The sequence below is a fragment of the Arvicola amphibius genome, chromosome 12, assembly GCF_903992535.2.
Source record: "Arvicola amphibius chromosome 12, mArvAmp1.2, whole genome shotgun sequence".
In the NCBI taxonomy this organism is placed as follows: domain Eukaryota; kingdom Metazoa; phylum Chordata; class Mammalia; order Rodentia; family Cricetidae; genus Arvicola; species Arvicola amphibius.
This window is the reverse complement of record NC_052058.2, coordinates 4,989,188-5,005,350: the sequence shown is the minus strand read 5'-3', so window position 1 is coordinate 5,005,350 and position 16,163 is coordinate 4,989,188. Positions and strand designations below refer to the sequence as shown.

At 46.8% G+C, this 16,163-nt stretch overlaps 1 protein-coding gene across 3 annotated transcripts in view; it reads left to right on the top strand.

Annotated features, from left to right (window-relative positions):
* The window catches only part of LOC119827306, a 103,390-nt gene extending 92,388 nt beyond the window's left edge, over positions 1-11,002 (top strand). Inside the window, exons 11-13 of one of the 3 annotated variants that reach the window (XR_006020940.1) lie at positions 6,291-6,408; positions 7,204-7,381; positions 7,651-7,691. Coding sequence is in view for 1 of the 3 variants with exons in the window: in XM_042056031.1 (XP_041911965.1) it covers positions 6,291-6,408; positions 7,620-7,763; positions 8,005-8,040 (298 nt within the window). In the remaining 2 variants the exon portion in view is untranslated. Of the gene's footprint in view, positions 1-6,290; positions 6,409-7,203; positions 7,382-7,619; positions 7,764-8,004 lie in introns of those variants that run through there. The other 2 variants (XM_042056031.1, XR_006020953.1) reach the window with 2 other exon arrangements.
* Positions 11,003-16,163: the final 5,161 nt, after the last annotated feature.

Here is a 16,163-nt window from a genome sequence, read left to right as displayed (position 1 = left end):
TTTGAGAGCTGTCTCTAGTCTGACATCTCCCTCACGTGCTGTCTTTCACAGTGAGTCTCCCTGCAGGCTGACGAGTGACCCATGCAGGCTGAGGAGTGAGCCACGTATGGACAGAGCTGCTCAGCACCTGACTGAGCCAAAGAAAAGCAGTTTTATCCAACCGAGATAGGAGCTAACTTTACATTGGTTGTAGTACAACTTCTGCGTCTTGATCTTGAAGAAACACAGGTGAAGCTCTCTGAGCAGTGCCGTGAAGGTTAATGAGGGTTCTGTCTGGGAGAGGGCTGGGGGTTCGCCTCATCAGCATCTAGGTATTTATACACACACACACACACACACACACACACACACACACACACACACACACATATACACCTTCTGTTTTATATATATGAAGTGGGCTAGGCGAGTGGAGGTAGTCAGGAGAATAAGCATGTTGATAGACTGAAAGTTCTGTGATGTGTGCACATGCAAGTGTGTGTATGTTTGCATATATGTGTGAGTGCATGTACATATGTAAATATCATGTATGTGGAAGCCAGAAGACAGTCTCAGCTTTCCTTCCTCAGGTACTATCCACCTCTGGGTAGGCCAGGGGGATTCTCCTCCTCCTTCTCCTCCTCTTCCTCCTCTTCTTCCTCCTCCTCCTCCTCCCAGTTTCGGGGTCACCAGGATGTGCCATCACCCCCAGCTTTTCTACGTGAGTTCTGAGGATCAAACTTAGACCCTGCTGTTTCCAAGGTGAGACCCTCAATGTATCCCAAGCCGAGTTCCTGCATAGAAAGCGCCATCGTCTTTTGTAGGCTAAGACGCAGTTCACATTTCCCTGCACCAGCCGCTCTCTCTGCATCACCGGGCTCACTTACTTCCTGCTGGGAGGTCAAAGGCACAAGTTATCCGAGCTTGTACTTTGCATCTGAGTGCCCATGGCATTTCTCGGTCTGTCCTCATGAGCAAGATTGTTGTGGCATTTGGAAAGTGCCTTTGTATTGCTCAGATAGTTTCTGCCATGCCACTCATTTCTGATTTTTCATGGCCTTAAAGCCACCATCTGGTGCAAGTCTGGGAAGGACACTGCAAGAACCCTGTGGCTTCAGGCCTGCTCTCCCCGCCCCCCAGGGCCACGAGGAACAGTTCTTACTCAGAAAGCTTCTCAGAGTTTGCTTCCCGCCATTGAAGTCTTGACCTTTTGTGTAGGCCCTAGCTCACCCTCCAGGGAACCTACATGCTACTGATGGACGATCACCCCTGGAGCGCTCTGGAAGGTTTGAACTATGAAAATGATTTTGTGTTTCTGACCAACCTTGCTTTGTAAATCATTAGAGCATCTCCGCTCTAAACACCAACAGTGGAGACAGCTTGTGATTAACCTCTCTCCCTCCAAGAAGCGGCTGGTACAAATGATTCTTCCTTTTGGAACAATGTAACCAGTTTTTAATAAAGCTGAAAGACTTCTGCCCAGAGCCCTGTGGTCATCTGTTTTCCTTAATGGCCTTTTATGAGGGACCTTATCAAAAGCTGGCAAAGGAATCCGAGTGAACGATGGTCCTCCATTCACCTTTACCTACTGCTTCATTAACTTTTTCAAAAACAATATGACACAGTTTTCCACATAATTAAAGGGGTTGGGAGAAGGGAACTTTAAGTACCGTTTGACAGTTCGCGACGTTGCTCAGGAGGACCAGGTCACAGCTCACATTCTGCCTCTGCTCTCGGACACTAATTCATTTCCCAGGCTCTCTGGCGAGGTCAGCCGCAGGTTCAAGGTGGAAATGACAAGGATGCAAGCTTTCAAGTGTGTAGCGCTCAGTTCTCCAGAGAGCCCGAGGAAGGAAGCGGCAAGTTTATCCAGGTCTGGCCCAGAAAAAAAGGAAACTGGGGGAAGAACTGAGTGGAAGGCAGAAGAGGGGTACCTCCCCACCCAGGGGAAACTCCCAGGCAGGTTGCAGATATTCTCAACTGCTCTCTGGGTTCTTGTATGAGGAAAAGGGGAATTGGTGGCAGAACTTGGAAAGACTTTCTGTCTTCCATAGGAGGAAAGCAAGGCCAGAGGTGAGGGTGGGCAGTGCATTTCTGAGTAAGCTTATGCCAGGAGTGGCCTCTGTAATAGAATGATCTTGTCACCATCCCAGTCACGACTCCACTTGGAAATATCTCCTGGGTGCTAAAACGGGTTGTTTGAATGTGCACACCAATCTCTTTAAGCTTCGTAGCCCAGCTTGCTAGATGCTATTATCCTCATTTATAAGTGAGAGGGGGAAAAGGGAAATACAGCACAGAGCACTTAAAGGCCCTGGCGATGACTGCACATCTAACAGGATAGCAGACTGGCTGAATCCACTCCTGATTCTGAAGGGCAGGATGCTCACGCGAGCAGCTGGTGAATTCTTAGCTTATTCAGGGACTAAATCCACCCACAAGACAAACAGGCTGGGGAAAGAGATATTCTGAGCATTCTAAAGATGAAGTACTAGTTTTTGTCAACCAAGTGTTATTACTCAACAGTGAGAAAAATAGGCCGATGCCATTTAATTCATGATAATGACTCACAAGGCCATTCCAGGGTGCTGTACTCGCTGCGTCTTTGTGAGTCTCCATTTTCTCTGGCCTGAGAATTTGGAGGATTACAAAGGATGCTGGCTGACAAAATGCTGGCGGAGTTGGCTCCGCATGTAGGAAGGAGGCAGTAAGGAAGAGCGGAGAGCTTCCGCTTCTTTCTGGCTTACTTCTCAGTTTCCACTGGCCCCGTGCCTGCTTTTCCTTATGTCCAAAAAAATTGGTCCATTTTTAGCCTTTTCTGTGACTCCAGAAAACTCATCATTATTGGCCACCACATGCTACATGTTCTATGGGATATGATGCCTGAATGTTAGAAAGCAATTTTGTTTTTAATGACACACAGTAACTGTGTATATTTATAGGGTTACAGTATGGTGTTTTGGTTTAGGGATTCATTTTTTAAATGATCAAATGGGGGCATGAAACATACTTGCATGTTAAAATTCTCTTTTACTACTTTAATATAGTCTCACCATATCTGATGTCAAGGGTCTTCCTCCATTGCTTTCAGCCTTGTAACAAGGCTTGTAACTTGAAACAAGGCCTCACGGAAGATCATGTGCCATTATCCTTCAAGCCGTCTCCCCAGCCCTCTACTTCTTCCATTTAACTGTAAACATTGTTGCCAGTTGACCCCTCCCCCAACAATCCCAGCCTCTGGTGAGATTAGTTCTCCTTTCACTTCTGTGAGATCAGCTTCTTTAGACTCTGTGCAGAAGTGAGACCTTGAAAGCATCTTAAAAAGTGCATTGCAGAGATCTGCACTTCCCCCGTGATGCTCTTGCTGGCTGTCATACTGCCTTCTGGGCATCATGTGAATCTTGTAAAGAGTTCAGTATCTAAGGGGTCAGAGCGATGCTACGATTCTGCGTGCTACTCTGCCAGGACAGGCAGCTCAGCTAATAGGAAGATTTGGAAAAATCTTGATTTGTTAAGACAACGGCCCCTTCAGACCTAAGAGGCTGAACCACCCAAGAGGCACCAGGAGCTTTTTGTCAATGATGGAGCTGCAGATTGGAAAGAATGTTTCACCAGAATGGCAGAGCATTGAAGCTGTGAACTAACATGAAAAGAATCAAGGCTCTTGCCCTGGAGAAGCGATGCCTATGCTGGTGGTTCTCACTGGGATCAAATAGAGCCAGAGGTTGATGTTCTGAAGAAGGGTTTCGAGGTCCATTTCCAGGAGACAGTTGATAAAAACCAGGTATGTTCGTGGAATATGCAGGCATTACAGAGTATGCAGGACGTGCTGAGGTAGAGGAAGAGAAGCAAAGGTTAGACCTCTAGCTCAACACCCCCAAGCCCTTAGAGGTCTTGGATGAGGCAACTTTGACGTTCACCAGAGTTTCACTGTCTGCATCTGTAAAGGAGAAATCATGCTATGGCATTGTGGCTTATCAGGTAGTGCAAGCAAAGTGACCAGCACTAGCAAGTGGTTCCTCTCCCATGAATATCTTGATTTGTTTGAACTCAAATGCTACATCTACTTTCCCTAGGAAGACTATGCACATGGCTTTACGCTTTCTGTATTTCCTCTACTGATGTTAAGAAAATAAGAGTGTGTTTAGAGACACACACGGCTTTATGGCTTCCCCTCAATTGGACCTATGACATGAAAAGGAAAATCATCATGTAAATTTAATAAGAGAGGAAAAGATAAATCTATAGAGTTTATATGACATTACATGTATTTCTATCCAACCCAGTGTCCATAATTTAAAGCAATGGCAGAGACTCTGGTATTTGACTAGTGACTTTGCATCATGAATACATACTGAAGTTAAAAATGGTGTGTTGTATTGGGCTGAATAAGAAGTGTAGAACATTTTATTTCCTTATCTCTCTATATCCATCATATCTATTATATATGTGTGTGGATGTATATACATGCATCTACCCACCCACCCGTCCGTCCATCCATCCATCCATCCATCCATCCATCCAGCCAGCCAGCCAGCCAGCCATTCATCCAATCTATTAAATATGTGTGTATGTATGTATGTATGTATGTATGTATATGTATGTATGTTTATATATATCCATCCATCCACCATCCACCCATCCAGCCATCATATCTATTAACTATGTGTATATATGTATTATGTGTGTATATGTGTGTGTATGTATGCATCTACCCACCCATCCATCCATCCATCCATCCATCATCCATCCATCCATCCATCCACCCACCCATCCATCTACCCACCCATCCATCCAGCCAGCCAGCCATTCATCCAGCCATTCATCCAATCTATTAAATATGTGTATGTATGTATGTATGTTTGCATATATCCATCCATCCACCATCCACCCATCCAGTCATCATATCTATTAAATATGTGTATATATGTATTATGAGTGTATATATGTATGTGTGTATGTATGTGTATGTATGCATCTACCCACCCCCACCCATCCATCCATCATATCTATTATATATGTGTATATATGTATTATGTGTATGTATATATATGTATGTGTATGTATGCATGCATGCATCCATCCACCTACCCATCCATCATATCTATTATATATGTGTATATATGTATTATGTATGTATATATGTGTGTGTATGTGTATGTATGCATCCATCCATCCATCCATCTGAAGCATAGTTATCAGAGTCACATTCTGTGGCCCCAGTGACTTGGAGCTCTCAGCCTCCTGTGTGCTGCAGTTTTAGGCTGTCTTACTTGTTGATGTTGCTTCTCATCTTGCTGCAACTCCACACTGAACTCTTGCAGGGGGATGGAGGGATCAGTTGGGATTCCTACATGATGCTCAAGACAGATCCTTCCTGACAGCAGCCTTTGAGGAATGAATGTGCAGTCTTTCACAAAAGCTCCTCTCTCTTCCTAGCTATCTGCTAGATAGAATACCTAGAATACCATTTGCTTTGGCACTTCAAAAAATCTTATTTTGATAGTAAGTACTAAACAATGCCTCCTTTTCTGCTGGACACTATCTACTACCCACGGACTGGGAAGATTTGATTCCGTGGATCAAGTCCACAGAGAGCCATAAGCTAAAGAGGAATAAGGAGCACATAGCACTCCAATATGAGATGGGCAGCAGCATACGGTGGTGTAAACACACACTCTGCTAGGATAGGCTGGAGACTGTGCCAGTCTGGTCACCTGCTGTCACTCAGGTGTAACGTTCAGGGACAGTAGACCCTTGTGCGTCTGGAACAGCAGTACCTGGACAACGCCGACATTGAAACCTCAGGTATTCCAGTGGAATCTCTGATCTTTCTGGTTATCTTATTTCATCATTTGATCATCTTCATATTTCTTTCCTATGAATTTCTATGATCTTCCTGCAAGTGTTGCCAGCGAGCATGGAGGCTGACCTCTGACACAGTCTCCACCCATCTTTATCGCCATGCTTTACATACGTGTTACATCACATGGAGGCAGGTTGAAGTCTTTTTAATATTTGGGTACCATGCCACCCCAAATCCTAGATATTTACCAAAAGGTGATGATTTGATGGGTGCTCTTGCCACCCCACCCCACCCCTATGTACTGTGAGAGGAAGAGTGACATTGACTTCTGGGGTCCAGCGGGCACAATGTGGGGGTTAAACCTTAAGCGATTACATTTCTTAACCTCCGTGGGCTGTGCAGAACGGCACTCCTGACAGGCCACACTACCAAACCTTTACCAGCAGAGACAGTAACCATTACCTCGGTGGTTTGCCATCTCTGCATTCTCCTCTTTCCCCAACAGCTGGAGGCAGAGGACTCCAAGATGGAAGAGCCTCAGGATGGAAGGAGTCTCGACTTCAGAGCTGTCACGTAGAAGAAGGCATCCAGCAAGTGGTCTGACCCAAACCACGTGTCCACGGGTGAGTCATATCCCCATATGAGGTTTTAACACTTGTGTTTGGAAGCCATATTTTATAGCAGACTGTGTTGATAACTCTGATCAATAAATCATTCCAGTTAAGACTAGTGCTAAAAGTCTAGCTCTTGCTCTTCTCAGAAGAGAGAAGCAGACTTATCGTCTTCACTGTGGTTGGCCATGTCCGTAATTCAGGCTGTGGAATAGATACACACCCACTAGATATGCAAACTATGGAGTAGAGGCTCAAATCCTAAGTGCAACACTATGAACCTCCAGTGCCATCCACACTTTGAATGTGGGGAGGGGCAGAGAGGGATGAAGTCTTGTTGAGGAGGTGACACACATGGCAGCGCTTTCAGGATGAAGAACATTTTCTAGGCCAATAAGGGGCAGGGAGACACCATTGGGGAGAGCCTATGCGAATGGAGATCAGGAAACGATGAATCTGCTTTTATAGCTGGAAATGAGAAGCATAGTGGTTAATTTCACCAGTAACTTTATCAAGAATGGTTGGTTTCTATATAGAATGGCCAGGCCGTGTGGGTTTGACTCTGGTCTTCAGAGGTTAGCCAGATCGGTGGGGACAGGCTGTGGCCTGTGCACTGTGCAGGTGAGTTAAGCTCTGAGTTCCTCCTGCCATATGGACCACACCAGGTCGTCTTTATTTCAGTAGCCCTGCTGTGCTACAGTGGGAACTCATATTTATTGTATCAGCCCTCATGGAATGGTTGGGCAAATCCAGTAAGAAAAACACATGAAACATGATACAGAATGACATGCAGCTCTGTGTTTCCAGACAGCTGACTGCATGGTGGCCCTGGCATCACAGCACCGCGCACGTCACCACTCTGAAGGACACATTTCACTTCTGTGGCAGTGGACTTGTATTCTCAGGCACATGTACCTGAGCTGAAACACCCAGCGAGAGCGGGTTGTTAGGGGTGAGGGCATGCTGACATCTGGAAGGCCAGGAGGTAGGGAGTGTGTGTGTGTGCTCCAGGATAGATACGCAGAACAGGAGTCAGGACTGAAGCTCGAGGACCCCGGACACCTCAGCCGGGGCGGCTAGTTTTGTAGTTTTGTGGGGAAGAAGGCTGTCAGGGAAAAGTAAGTCATCGGCTCTGAAGAGAAGAGGATGAGGACCAAGTGAGAACGTGGGATGTGTGAGGGGAAGAGGATCAGAACTGAGGTTCACACAGTAAAGTCCTCCAGGGTGCACCGGCCAATGTGCTCCATCCTTCAGGACCTGGTGTACAGCACAACACTGCACCTCGACACCGAGACGTCCAGGCTGTGACACAGAGATGGGGACCTCGACCATCAACCAGATATTCTTGTCTAAGCCTGCAGACCCAAGTGAGTGAGTCAGGTGTTTCCGTGTCATCTACCTTCCTTTTTCTCATTTCCACGTGCGAGTACATCTCAGAGTCTCCACACATCAGTGACTACCTACAAGTAGCCATTACAGAGCCCTGAATCAGGCACGAGGGGTGTCTTTGGGCCCCATAATTGAAAGTCTCCATGATGGGACTATAATCAAATTCCTCTAAAGCACCAGGAAACCTATAGAGTTACCTGTCTACTGTCTTGTGCTCAGGTCCTTGTGTGTCCTAAGAAAATGCTCAACCCCTGAGCCGCAGGGCCAGGTGGTTACAGTTGTGTAAGTTTGCAAAGTTGCGGGTCCCTCATCACCAGCTACTCTGTGAGACTGGATTTCCAGGAATTTGAGCTTCTGAATGGGCCTCATCAGAGTCTTTGTGGACCTGATGTTTGAGATGTGGTAAGTCACTTGGGTTTTATCTACTGAGCTTTTCAAGGATGTGACAGAGGTGGAGAGCTTTATCTTCCTAAGTCCCCACAAGACGGTGTCCAACTGAGTGTTCCACGGTGCTCTTGGGAGGTTTGGACCAAATGAGGCATGGACTGGAGGCTCTGGAGGCTGTTCAGACACGGCAGCCATCCCGCCCGCCAGGAAATCCTGGGGCTCTCAGTCTGCCCTCCCTGTCAGAGCGCCTGCACTTTGGGAAGAAGGGCCATGGGATTACCCCGCATTGGCATTGATGCTATGGAGAGCTGCCTTCTCATCCAAGCAATGCTAATTTGCCTCCATCCCCAGTCATTTGCTACCTAGAGAAATACCCTAACAGCCTGGGACTGGGTTCCGCATGCCCAGCTTTCCAGAGCAACCTGCAGAGGCTGAGAGGCTCGCCATGACTGTCTGATACCACAGCACTCGCGCCCGGATTTTCAGAAGCATCTCTCAGCTAGACCAACCTTTAGTGTACTGTAGGTACTTTTAATAATCTCCATAAAAGCCTGATTTCCAATCCCTAGGCTCAAGCTGACAGTGTAAATAAAATCACCCAAATCCACAGGGACAGAAAAATGAAAATGACATGGATTAAAATTTGGTCAAAACCTCTTTCTTTTTAAAAATTCTGCATCCCTTCCAATTGGATCACGACCCTCTGTGTGTTCAGCTTAAGGCCAGACGGCCTGCTTTCACTTTTATTCCTCTCTGTAGCAGGCTTACAGTATTTAGTGAGGGGCTGCAAAGAATGTGCACCGGGAAGAGAGCTAATACCATAATCCCCCATCGCTGGGGTCAGATGCTGAATAAAGTGAGAGAATTAGCAAATGTGTGACGTACAGTGGAAGCAAAAACACACCAGCACGGACACATCAGCATGGTGTCTTGTGAGCAGGAGCATCCAATGCCCAGGAGTAATGGCTGTGAGGTAGCGCAGTGTGCACACTTAAAAGTTGACCGTGGAAACAGGGGTGGAAGACTCTCGCCAATGTCTTAATGCGCTCTCTCTCTCTCTCTCTCTCTCTCTCTCTCTCTCTCTCTCTCTCTCTCTCTCTCTCATTGCATCTGCCCAAGCACCTGCCTGGATCTGTTTCCTAAGTCACACGTTAGCCACTGAATCATCATACAGAGCAGAGTAGGCATCTTCTCTTCGCTCTTCTGCCGAGGGTGTGAATGTGGCTCTGAAAACGCCGTGATGCGGCTGTCTCAGGAGGATTCTCTCAACGAACGAGTAGAGATTGGCGGCACTGTGGAAAAAAAAAGTGTTAACAGCCACGATCTCCTGTGCCTTGGGAAAGCCAACCACGCTTCCCTGGAGTAAGATTACAAGCAAATAAACAGCCACATGGAAGTAATTTCAGAAGTGGTGCATGCGAGCGTGGGCCCGTGTGTGTGTGTGTGTGTGTGTGTGTGTGTGTGTCCGTCCAAAAGTGCAAGCTGGATTGTTTCTTTCCAACGGTATCTTTCAAAACCATACCTAGTAGAGATCAACATTAAATATTAATTTAGTTTTAAATTTGCATGTAGTAAAAGGCACTCTTTGGGGTGTAGTATTCTATGCTCTGACAAGCCTGTGCCATTGTGTAGGGCTGGCCAGTCAGGAGGTGTAGTTTCATTAAACCCCACAATGCCTTGTGGCGCTTCCTTCATCAGACCTTGCACCTGAGCCCTGGGAACAACTGACCCACCCTTTGGCCTTTTATGCTCTGCCTCCCCAGAATGTTATGGATCAGAACCTCAGGGTACTTGCCTGTTTCTTCTGACTTCTCTCATTAGCAAGCCTATTTAATGTCAGTCCAGGGCATGGCGCCTGAAGTTTACTGAACTCCACCGTAGTCATTCATCTTTGTGGATCTCAGTGGTGCTTCAAGAGCCTCTTGTTTCCCAGCTTTGATAGATAGTATGTAAAATAAATGTATCTTTCTTAAACGTTCAGTTTTCACCAGTACTTTTACCCCCTTGGAAATCATTTGCTTTGAGACAGGACCTCACTATGGAGTGAACTTGCAGAGTCTTGGGACCATACTCTAAGCCAACCATGTGAGTGTCCACACCCTGAGAAGTTGGTGCAAGAGAAGGTGTCCACTGAGGGGCTGAGCCAGTTTTACTCAGGATTATAAAACTTCCTGACAGTCATATTTGAGATTGTAAGCTACAGGCAGAAAGAGAGGTGAAAAAAATGAAGAAGTGGGGAAGTGAATAAATGTGTGTGTGTGCATCAATGTCTGAGGATATCTATGTGTATGCAAGTATGTGCACATGAGTGTGAATATCATGGGTATGTGAGTGTGCCTGTGTGCACATAGAGCACACATGTGTGCATCTGAGTGCATGCATCTGCTTGTGGCTGTGCATGTATGTGCAACGGTATGCATGTTAATGAGTGTGTGAATGTGTGTGCACGAATATGTACATGGATGTGTGCACGCGGGTGCGGTCGAGTCCCTATCAGTTCTCGTAGCCACCAGCTAAATGATGGGGACTGGCTTTCTGCTCCACCAGACAGTATCCCACTAAGTAACTGAAAAGGAAGGTCTCCGGAGAAAACACTCAGGGACATTATGAATCAGAGATTGGAGCTGTTTGTGAAGAATAACCTTCTCTTTGCTATAAGACACTCCAGTACACGAAAATCCCCAGGGGAGGCTGAATCCTAACCGGGAAGCATAAGCTAGGCTGCGGAGAGTAATCTGGCATATTGTCTCTTTCCCACAGGGCATATTGACTAAGTCACAGAAGAGATCTTGTTTCACGTAAATAAAGCATTATTGTTTGGTGTCTTTAATGTCACTCACTATCATATCTCCATTTCTATTGGCCCAAAGTTAGCCTCAGTCTTCCTTACTGTCTCTTCCTCCTTTACATCCCGCAACTATCCCTGTTCTCTCTCTCCCATGTCACCCATTTTCATGGGGAACTTGTTCACAGCCATGAGAGCTGGGGCGGGGGCAGGCTACAGCTCCCAGCCAGGTTTCTGCACACTTCTAACTTCCTGATTTCTCTCCCTGGATGTCCCACCAGCAGACCAAATCCCACCATCAACAGCTGAGCTCCTAACTATCCACACAAAGCATTCCTCCTCCGTAGAACTTTCCATATACTTCCATTAGCTCTTATCTCACTTCCTGTTTCCTCCCTGGCTGAAGGTGACAAGCACGTGTCTTCCCCTGGTGCCTGGCACGGTGCCGGGCATCTGGTGGGCATTTATAGATACTTTCACAGGGAAAGAGAACACAGAGTTTGTTCTTCCGTAAACCCCGATGTTTACAAGTGACATTTAAATGGACAAGTGACTGTGAAGCCTCTGTAAACACATGCAGGCACTCAGCGTCCCCCCCCAGCCTCTACCTCTGCAGGATATTGAGATGTTAAGCAGCATATGTTTTATTCGGCACAGAAAACAGTAAGTCCACGGCACTCTTTGGCTCTCCTTTCTCTCACTGAGCACAGGCACATTGTTCTGCATCGTAGGTACTTTTCCACATCGTGGACATTTGGATGTTCTCATCTCTGCCTGGATAATATTGTTGAGAGGAGCCTTTCTTGGTTGACAGCAGGAATCTAGTGTGAAGGATCCTGGGGGCCTCATACAGAGCTTAACTCCCATTCAGCAGTCTAGACTCCATGCAAAGTGTGGACCCTAGACCGGTAGCAATAATATTATCAGGTAGGTCATTAGAAATGCAAATTCTCGGGCCAGAGAGATTCTCGGGCACAGCAGGTAAAGATGCCTATGGTCAGCAAAGCTTTATGACCTGAGTTAAGTCCCAAGGTCTGGCATGGTAGGAGAAAACCAACTCCCACAAGCTGCCCCCTACCCTCCACACAGGACACACACACACACACACACACACACACACACACGTGTGCGCACGCACGCACGCAAATTCTTGGCTTCACCCAGACCTTCTGAACGAGAGGCTCTGATGTGGAATCTTTGATTTAAGAAGTTTCCTTGGGAGAAGGATAGTATCATTCACACTGCAGGGAGGTCCACCCGCTCTGGAAACTCTTCTCTACCCATGCTGATGGCTCATGCAGGCCTCTTATCATTCCCAAATGGTCTTCATATTGAAAAAAAAAAAAACCCTCTACTCAATGTAGGCTAGAGCCTGCTATGCACAAAATCTAAGAACAGCAGAAAAGAATGGTGCTAAAACTTAGTTTTTATAATAGAAAGTTTCTTCAAATGAAATATTAGTCAGGTGTGTGTGTGTGTGTGTGTGTTGTGCCAGTCAAATGTGACTGAATAGATGGAAAAGACCCCACTCTTCTGGGCTTACTTTCACTCAACCCCTTTCCCAGGATACCTCCAAGAAGGAGCTGGGAACTGGGAGCCCTCTGATGCAATGGGAAGAGATCTAGATGGACCTTGCCTCCATCCTCTGAGATCTTCAAGCATCTCTGGACTGTATTAGATTCCCCACTGAAAATGCAAAACAATAAAATGTAAATGAATAAACTTTCTCTTCTGGGTGGAAATTATTTATATATCACACACACACACACACACACACACACACACACACACGAATCCAGGCTATCTCTGAATTGATCCCTTTCTTGGGGACACAGGAATAGATGTTTACTTTGCCAGTTGTTGGTCCTCTGTCTTCCCCCTTCAGTGCTGACTAAACAGTCGGGGCCAACCAAACCCACAACATCAGCTTCTGCTACCCTTCTCCTGGGTTCCACATGGACTTTGGAATGGGTCCATTTTACAGGTACCTCAAAATAAAATGTTAAGTCAAAATAACGATATTAAATTGTCAGCCTTCTGTTTGATGAACAGCATCATTCTGCCACCCAAGGGAGAAACTGACACTTGCCCTAGTATCCATCAAGACTAAGTCAGTCAAGCCGTTCTCCCGGACACTGACTTGAACTTTTCTTGCTAACCGATCCATTAATACGTCTGTCCATGTTTTTGTTCAGATTCATGACAGCGGCTCATCCATGCTGATGCCCTTGGGGTCCTCACTTCATCTCCAACACTTCCATGTCACCTTCAGTCCAGTGCAGATAGAGGGTCTTTCTAGAGTGAGACTGCCCAAGCTCGTGACCGCTTTAGAGCCTCCCACCACTCAAGCTGCACAGAGAAATGTAAATTTAAATTCATTAAGGTGTAGTTTCTTAGAAACTGGGGGGTTGTCTCAGAGGGAAAAGTGCTGGCTGTGCAAACATGAGGACCTGAGTTCAAATCCCCAGAGCCCACATAAAGAGCCAGGTTTGGTATTGCGTATCTGTAACCCCAGTGTTCCTAGAGGGAGGTGGGGGGGGGGCTGAGATGGGAGAATCCCGAAACACAAGGGCTAGCTAGTGTGGTGGACCGTGAGGGCCGGCACCCGTGCGCCATGGCAAGTGAGCACCCACACTCATGCATTTCACATGCGTGCACACATACAGGCACAACACATCATCCACACACACCACATAGCATACCCCCCACACCCAGTTCTGGTTCTCATTCATTCAGCCACATCGTAACTAACTGCACACACGGCCAGTAGTCTCTCCTAGTGAATGCTGCAGATAAGACATTTTCAGCATCAGAGCATATTTAGTGGACACTGTTGTTCAGAGCTTGACGTGTTACATACATGCCGCTCCTGTGATTTTTCATAGAAGTCATTTGAAGTGCCAAACTCACCGTTTGGCGCGCCAGATCCTGCCCCGCTGCACCTGGGACCTCATGCCTCAGTCAAGCCCGTCTCCTCGCCACCCTGTCTCTTTGAACTCAGTGATGCCCCACCCTCCACTCAGAAAAGTGGTGTCCCCTTAGAATTCCTGCAGAGTCTCTAGCTCCGCCCAGCATGGCTCCATTGTGAAGCTTCTCCTTGCTTTTCTAGCCAGAGTTCGAGCTCACCTGTTTAAGATCTCATTTGGCATTTTCTATCTTGCAGGACACTTGTCCTTTGCTCATACAAAACAGTGTGTTCATTCACAGTAGAAAGTTGAAGAACAGCTGCCCAAAGATGCCACATTCCGGTGTCCACCTCTGCACACGTTTCTTCCAACAACAGGGACTTTACAAATGTGACTGAAGTTTATGAAGCAGGAAGGGCCACCCGGATGATACAGAGGACCAAAGAAGTCACTGCAAGAGTCCTTTAGGCTATGCAATGCCGGAGGCTGAGATCAGCAGGATGGAGATGGAGAAGAGGAGTAGGAACGCAGGCATTCCTGAGAAGCAGAAGAGAGAGAAGCAGATTCCCCTCGCTGAGTTCCCGGAAGCAGCCCCGCTCTGCTGATGGGTTTCAAACTTGCAGGGTTATATCACAATGACTATTTGCCATATAGTTTGTGATAATTCATCACAACTGCCGTTAGAAAGCTAAGCTGGCCGCCCTGAGCAGGATCTTGCAGGTATTCCAAGACCCTCAATGGATGTATGAAGTCCATGTAAAGCCAAGCTCTACCGATACACTACTCCCTACATTAGTATAAACACATAACACTCAACTTACAAGCTAGGTATATTAAAGGATTGACAGTGTTAGCTCAATGGTCTTAGCAACCCAAGCATAAAATTCTTTTCTTATGACTTCCCATGTGATGTCTGATGACCCAGTATCTTTTTTTTTTGTACTTTGGGACCATGATTAAGTAAAATAAGAGTTCTTAGGCTGAAAGAACTGCAATACAACAGCAGTTGATCTGGTGGCTGAGCCAGCTACTGAGCGGCTGAAGAGAAGGTGGCATATATAGAGTGGATACTCAGGACAAAGGATTGTTCAAAATCTAAGATTCCACCATGCTACTCAGAATAAGATACAATGTAAAATTTCAGATTGTTTACTAGGGATTTACTCATTTCCTAGTCTGAGGTTGTGGTTGACCCTGTGACTGGAACCACGGAATGCAAAAGTGCCCACTGGGGTGACCATTCTGATCCCTCTACTCTTCCATCTGCCAACCCATGTATCTCTGCCCATGTCAGATGTCCATGGCGGACTCTTGCTCTGTAACAGAGCTGCCTCACCATAGTAAGTTAGAGCCAGCCTTGTTGTTGAGGAAGGAGAGGGCCCTTCCCAGAAACTAAGAATTTTCTTAGGAAAGGAAAAGGAAGCCAGAGGCTGAAGTTCATGGCGAGGGGTGAGGGGGCTTCCTTCTGCTGTGTGATGTCGGGGCTCTAATCTGTAGATGGGACTGAATGGTGAAGGATTTTGCACGACTGGTTTGTGATCAAACCTGTGTGTAACCTGGTTTGGATCTGAATCAACGCTGAAGGCTGGCAGACTTAAGGCTGCCACCGCTCTCTGGATGAGAAACAAGAAGGGCAATCAGGGAAGAGAGGGTGATATTTAGGTGCTATTCCAGAGACAGAGTGGAGAGGGCTTTGTGTTCAGTTAGACGCTGTGCACGAGAGGGCAGAATCCAAGATGACTCGGAGAACAGATGACTCTAAGCTCAGTGCCTGGCACAGAGTGGATAAGACGCGATTGTCTTGAATTGAATGGTGTGGCGAGAAGACAATGGGGTGGATGATCGCTGGGAGGAAAGGATGATGCCAATGAATATGAATAGTGGAGGGAAATAAATAGAAGAATAAGCATGTGTGTGCGCGCATGTGCGGGTGTGCAGGGGGCTGGAAAGGATGTGAGGCCTGTGCCCTGTCAGCCGGTATGATTTCTACGGCGCCGTTTATGCTTTACCCTGTGAGCCAGAGCCCTGCTCTGAGAGCACATTTAGAAAACTCGACTCACCTCGCAGATGCCAGCTCTCTCAATGGCATGCTTACCAACTGTTTTGATCTGGAACGGTCTGAGAAGGAGGGAGGGAACAAGCGGTGTGGGTCGACTTTCAGGTCACTCGTTGGTCCTCCCTGAACAAAGGCAGCACTCCTGGTTTCTCCCCGCTTGCTGCCTGTGGGTGCGGCAGTGCAGACCCCTTTAGGCTGGAGCCTCTTCAGGGACATGTGGCGGTGCGTGTTCCGTCTATCAAAA